This window comes from Taurulus bubalis (genome assembly GCF_910589615.1).
Source record: "Taurulus bubalis genome assembly, chromosome: 12".
Lineage (NCBI taxonomy): Eukaryota > Metazoa > Chordata > Actinopteri > Perciformes > Cottidae > Taurulus > Taurulus bubalis.
Genome location: NC_136600.1, coordinates 20,811,272 through 20,816,150, shown reverse-complemented (window position 1 = coordinate 20,816,150; position 4,879 = coordinate 20,811,272). Strand labels below are relative to the sequence as shown.

The 4,879-nt window shown below is 39.8% G+C and overlaps 1 protein-coding gene across 1 annotated transcript; it reads right to left on the bottom strand.

Annotated features, from left to right (window-relative positions):
- Positions 1-2,305: 2,305 nt before the first annotated feature.
- On the bottom strand, positions 2,306-4,615 carry spmip4 (sperm microtubule inner protein 4; the record flags this gene model as incomplete). Its single annotated transcript, XM_079227329.1, has 8 exons — positions 2,306-2,938; positions 3,023-3,111; positions 3,471-3,645; positions 3,751-3,836; positions 3,923-4,113; positions 4,215-4,244; positions 4,322-4,393; positions 4,470-4,615. 8 exons carry the CDS (start codon positions 4,613-4,615, stop codon positions 2,306-2,308), a joined length of 1,422 nt encoding a protein of 473 aa, XP_079083455.1.
- Between the last annotated feature and the right edge of the window lie 264 nt (positions 4,616-4,879).

Below are 4,879 nucleotides of genomic sequence, written 5' to 3'. Positions count from 1 at the left end.
GATGTTGGAAACAGTCGGTTTATAACCCAAATGAGAGAACACGGCCAATGTAGAGGGACTCAGTTTACAGCCTCAGACAGACAGCCTGCCCTCCCCAGTCGGACATGCACGCACATGCACCGTCCAGCCCCGCTCTGAGGAGCATCACTTCTCTGCACCGCTGTATGGAGGCGGGTTGCACCCTGCGTGACTGAGGGAGGCCAACTCCAATTAAAATGCAGGGAAGAGGTCCGCCTTAGCTTGAAGGGGCGGGGTCTGTGTCATTGACAGCATCTTTTTCCGTGACGTGTTGAGGAAGACCCCAAAGCAAGGGCACGCATGTAGACACAAACCCATCACGTGAATCTTATTTTTGTCATTGTGTAATTGCAGATGCATTTCCATAGATATCTTATAGTTATATTTTGTTGATTTTTTTTTACCGTTTATCTTATCTTTTTACAAAATATTACTTGTTTTGATTTTTTTTTACTGTGTCTCTTGTGTGCACTTTACCCAGTTTGCTGCTGTAATCCTGCACATTTCCCCACTGCAAGACTAATAAAGGAATATCTAATTTAATATAATATAATATTACATTCCTGTGTCCACTTGTAGATAAGAAGTTGGATTGCTTTTTTCTTTATTTTGTTTTTTACTAACTGAATGAGATATTAAACATGACGAGTCACAAAAAAGATAAGATAACCGGCATATAAACAAACAACAAAATGAAGTCATAATGACAACTGACAGAACTTGTGGCCGAAAATGCTATAATACCGCCATCTGCTGGACCCATTGTTGAATCACAGCTTTTCAGGCGTCCTCATGGCATAATAATAGATAACATAACATAACTTGAAAACAATTTCTGAGATAAAAAACATTTGCATGCAGAGTGAATGACTCAGCAGATGAATAAATGTAGATGACATTGAATGGAACATAAGTGTAGTTTTTTTAATAAAAATACAGGTTTTGTTGTATGCACAATAGCAAAAAAGGACAACAACAACAATAACCAACAACACCAATCTTATCTTGGTTAGAAATTGCATTGCAACTACATCTGCAATGTCGACAATATTCAGGAAGAAAATTGCACTGGTCTATCTCGCTGTGAAAGCCATTATCTTTTTCTTTTTTCAAAACGCCTGAATGAGAGGCTGTTATATCACACAAGGTTGCAGGCTTGCTGCTCAAGGACTTTCTGTGACAAAAAACCTTTTGCAGAGAGTCAGCCTGACTGCAATAGATTACATGGAAAAGGCTTTTTTCTTTTCTTTTCACACTGGCGAGCTAGAAGGTTACTGCAGCACCTACGATACAGAGAGGTGCATTCCATAACACAGCCAACACAAAGCTCTGGGGTGAACTCTGTGTGACATTCAGGGGGAAATATCATCTTCATAGAAGTTTTCTCCTCTGTGAAATTTAAAAAAAAGTTACAGAAAAGACCAAAGTATTCATCTGTGCAGCATTATGAATTTACAGCTGCTGAATATTCCTTCAGTTTGGACTGCGCAGGCATACTGAACTCACAGAAGTGAGCTTTGAAGGCTGTTTCTTTTATTTTACTCTTACAACCAGCTGTGGCTTAAGGGAGCCTTTTATAAGACGGTTATTCTATAATACATTCTGAGCTCGAATGAAACAAATGAAATGCTTAGAACCAAAGAGCAAATTAACAATATACTGCAAATATGCTGTTTACTATAACATTAAGTAATGAGTCAAATTAGCAGTCTGGAAAATTAATATGAATCACAAACTATTTTATAATGAGCATATGAGGAATTTAACAGCCTTTATTGTCACTCTGTTTTCTTATCTTTTGGACTCTATAGGTAATGTTGGAACTAAAACTCCTCTGAAATTATTACAATCATATATTTTTTTACTTTAAAAACTATCTACTAGAATTTGACTGTTTTAATGTGAAATTTGGTGTCTGAATTCAACCAATCCAATTTGGGCAACCTGCTTTTTTTTACAGCTTAAAAAAACAAATAATTGTATTACCTTGCTATATTACCTTCTATTACCTTAACTTAATGCAGTTCTTTCAGATATTAGACACTTGAATTCCTCTTAAAATACATTTTTAAAATTTAAAATTTTCAAGGGGAAATGAAAGCCCCAAAATTCAGTTAGATGATTTTAAAAGTAAAATATTTAATGTTATAAACTCTGTAGTCTTTAAATTTCAACATTGAGTATATTAATACTCAATATACTATATTATACTCAATGTTAGATATCAGCTTACGTCTCAGCTTAAAATCATCACAATCACCAGATGTAAAATAAATCATGTCCAGTATCATCCATGCAGGTAGTAACAGTTGATCCCGTAGAAGTCGTGTTTCTTCCCCGCGATAACATTGTTCCTCAGGTTCACAGCAGCGTGAGTGATGGAGCAGTTAAAGTCACGATGGGCCTTCGATTTACTGAAGTTATTTTGAAGGTCCCAGAGGCAGAGAGCTGCGCTTTCTCTCCCCACAGTCCCAACTCTGTCCACTGGGCGAATGCCAGGCAGGACAGGAGGCCTTGGCAGGATGCAGAGGTTGGACACACTGCCTGGCAGCTCTCTGCCCTTTGCCAGCATCTCCTGCTCTGAAGCTGCCCTTGGTGACAACTTAGCATTTGATTCAGTACCTGCCAGCTCTTGGACCACAGGCGACTGACTAATGCTCGAAAGATTTCCTCCACACACCTCGGTCATGCTTTTCTCCCGGTTGACCTCCATCTCTTCCTTGGAAACAGGGGAGGTGTACATGTCCAGTTGCTCTGTACCTGAGATCCGGGCAGTGTTAGCCTCTTGGCTGATTTGTGACACGGATAATTGCATTTCTCTCTCCCTGCCCTCATACGGACTGCAGGTGCTCCCCTGCTGTCTTTTTCTACATCCTCCTCTGGGTTTAGAGGGAACAAATACAGGAAAAGACCTTTCTCTCTGAAGGGGAAGGAATTTAACAGGATTACTGTTGAACAGAGTAAATGTCGCTGTAAAAAGGTGCAACATTCTCAAGGATTTTACCAGTGGTACGGTGTGTGTATTCATCCCAGTAATGTCACAGATTCTTTCCTTGAAGTCGTCTATCATAAGTGGATTTGCTGGCCCAGATCCTGACAAAAATCAAATACCACCATAGTATTGTGTTAAAATCATGCATATCCTGTGTGTTATAATACATAACCTTTCAGCTTCTTGCTGGGACTGAAAGAAAAATGATTGGGGAGGAGAAGAGTTAGAAAAAGAAAGAGAGATTTTTCGTTGGGTGAAGGGATGTTAGTATAATTTTCTGGAAGAGCAGGGGGTACTTCTATTTCATTTCACTCTATCCTTGCAAGAGGGAAATCTTTCATGTGTGCCAAAGTACCAACAGTAGTCCCGTCTCTAAATTAAATATTAGATTCAGGTCCTCTACTCCAATCACTGTTGTTCTGTCACTAACATATAAACGTATACGTTTAGGCTTCTTTACCTGTGTGGTGCATTTGGTAGGAGGTGACCCATTGTGCCCGCTCCAAGTTTCTCAGCATGTTGCTTGTCCGCTCAGATAACGACAATTCCCGGTCACGAAGTTTAGGGTTGGGCAGCATCGTCTTTGGAGGAGTCGGGTAGAATACCTGGTTCTCTCCTTTCAATGGTTTCATATGCTGAAGGAAGAACATTGGTCAATTTTGAAAATGATCAGATCAACTGTGATTTGATGTATTAGATAACCTCAAAGATAATGTGAAGCTATGTATTTCATTACTCACATCTAAGAAGCCGTGTTCTCCAGTCCACGTAACAGCTTTCTTGCTGTTTTTCTGTGTCTCCAAGACCTCATGTCTGTATGGACCACCTGCACATGGACATAAAGACATGTTATACTTCTGTGGAAGCATCTATTCTCTCATCAACTTTAACTTCAACATGTTTCACTCGTACCTATAGTTTTGCTCAGCAAAGTGACGTCCGGCGCCTTATTTGGGATGAGGGGGTTGAGGAAATGTTGAGAAGCAGTTCTGACTCCTGTTTCATGGTCATCTGGGGAGCGGAAGGATGGGAACATTGCAAACTGGGAGATGTGGGATGAATAGGGGTGCTGTTTTGGAGTTGCTATCTTTATCATTTTCTCCCTGTTAAATAAAGATGACGTGTATCAAGGTTTGAGGCCGACACGATAAACCGTAAGCTTTTAAAAATATATAAATCGGTCTATCAAAAAGAAAGTACTCACGCCATATTTATATCAGTTGGTTTTGGTATGCTGAGAAAAGACACAACATTAATGTTATCCTTCATGTTATTAATGACTATAGTTTTGATAAATCAACAGCGACTCACAGCTGGTCATTGAGACGAACTTTACTCTTCTTTCTGCCAGTGTTGTCATAACGCTGTTGACAGCTGGTGGGCCTGCGAAGGAAAAACAACACTCTATAATTTGATGTATTACATTTTTTATTTCTGTGCAGAATGTTTTTGCACTCACTCGGTTGCGATGGTTCCTCCATAACCAAAGTGAGAATGGCCATTTAAATCAGGTGGGATGCCGTGGTTTAGGGAGGCCTTGGGCTCCATCTGGCTGCTGGAGGCTCTGACTCCCAACAGAGGAGGGTGAAGGCAGGATGGAGACATGAGGGAAGGATCGGTAATGAGCGGAGATAATTCAACCAAATATGTGGTGAAAACATTGTCTGCTAATGAATATTGTTGTTTTGTCTAATCTTTTTTAAATCGTGAGTGTTATGCCCACTTATCTGTCACACACCCAACCCAACTCATACATGGTATTTTGTACACACATGAGAAGTATATCATTATATGCTATATAGGGTATAGCTGAAACTGGAGGCATGTATGCTTCTCAAAAGTGTTCTCTGTTGCCACAAGATTTGACAG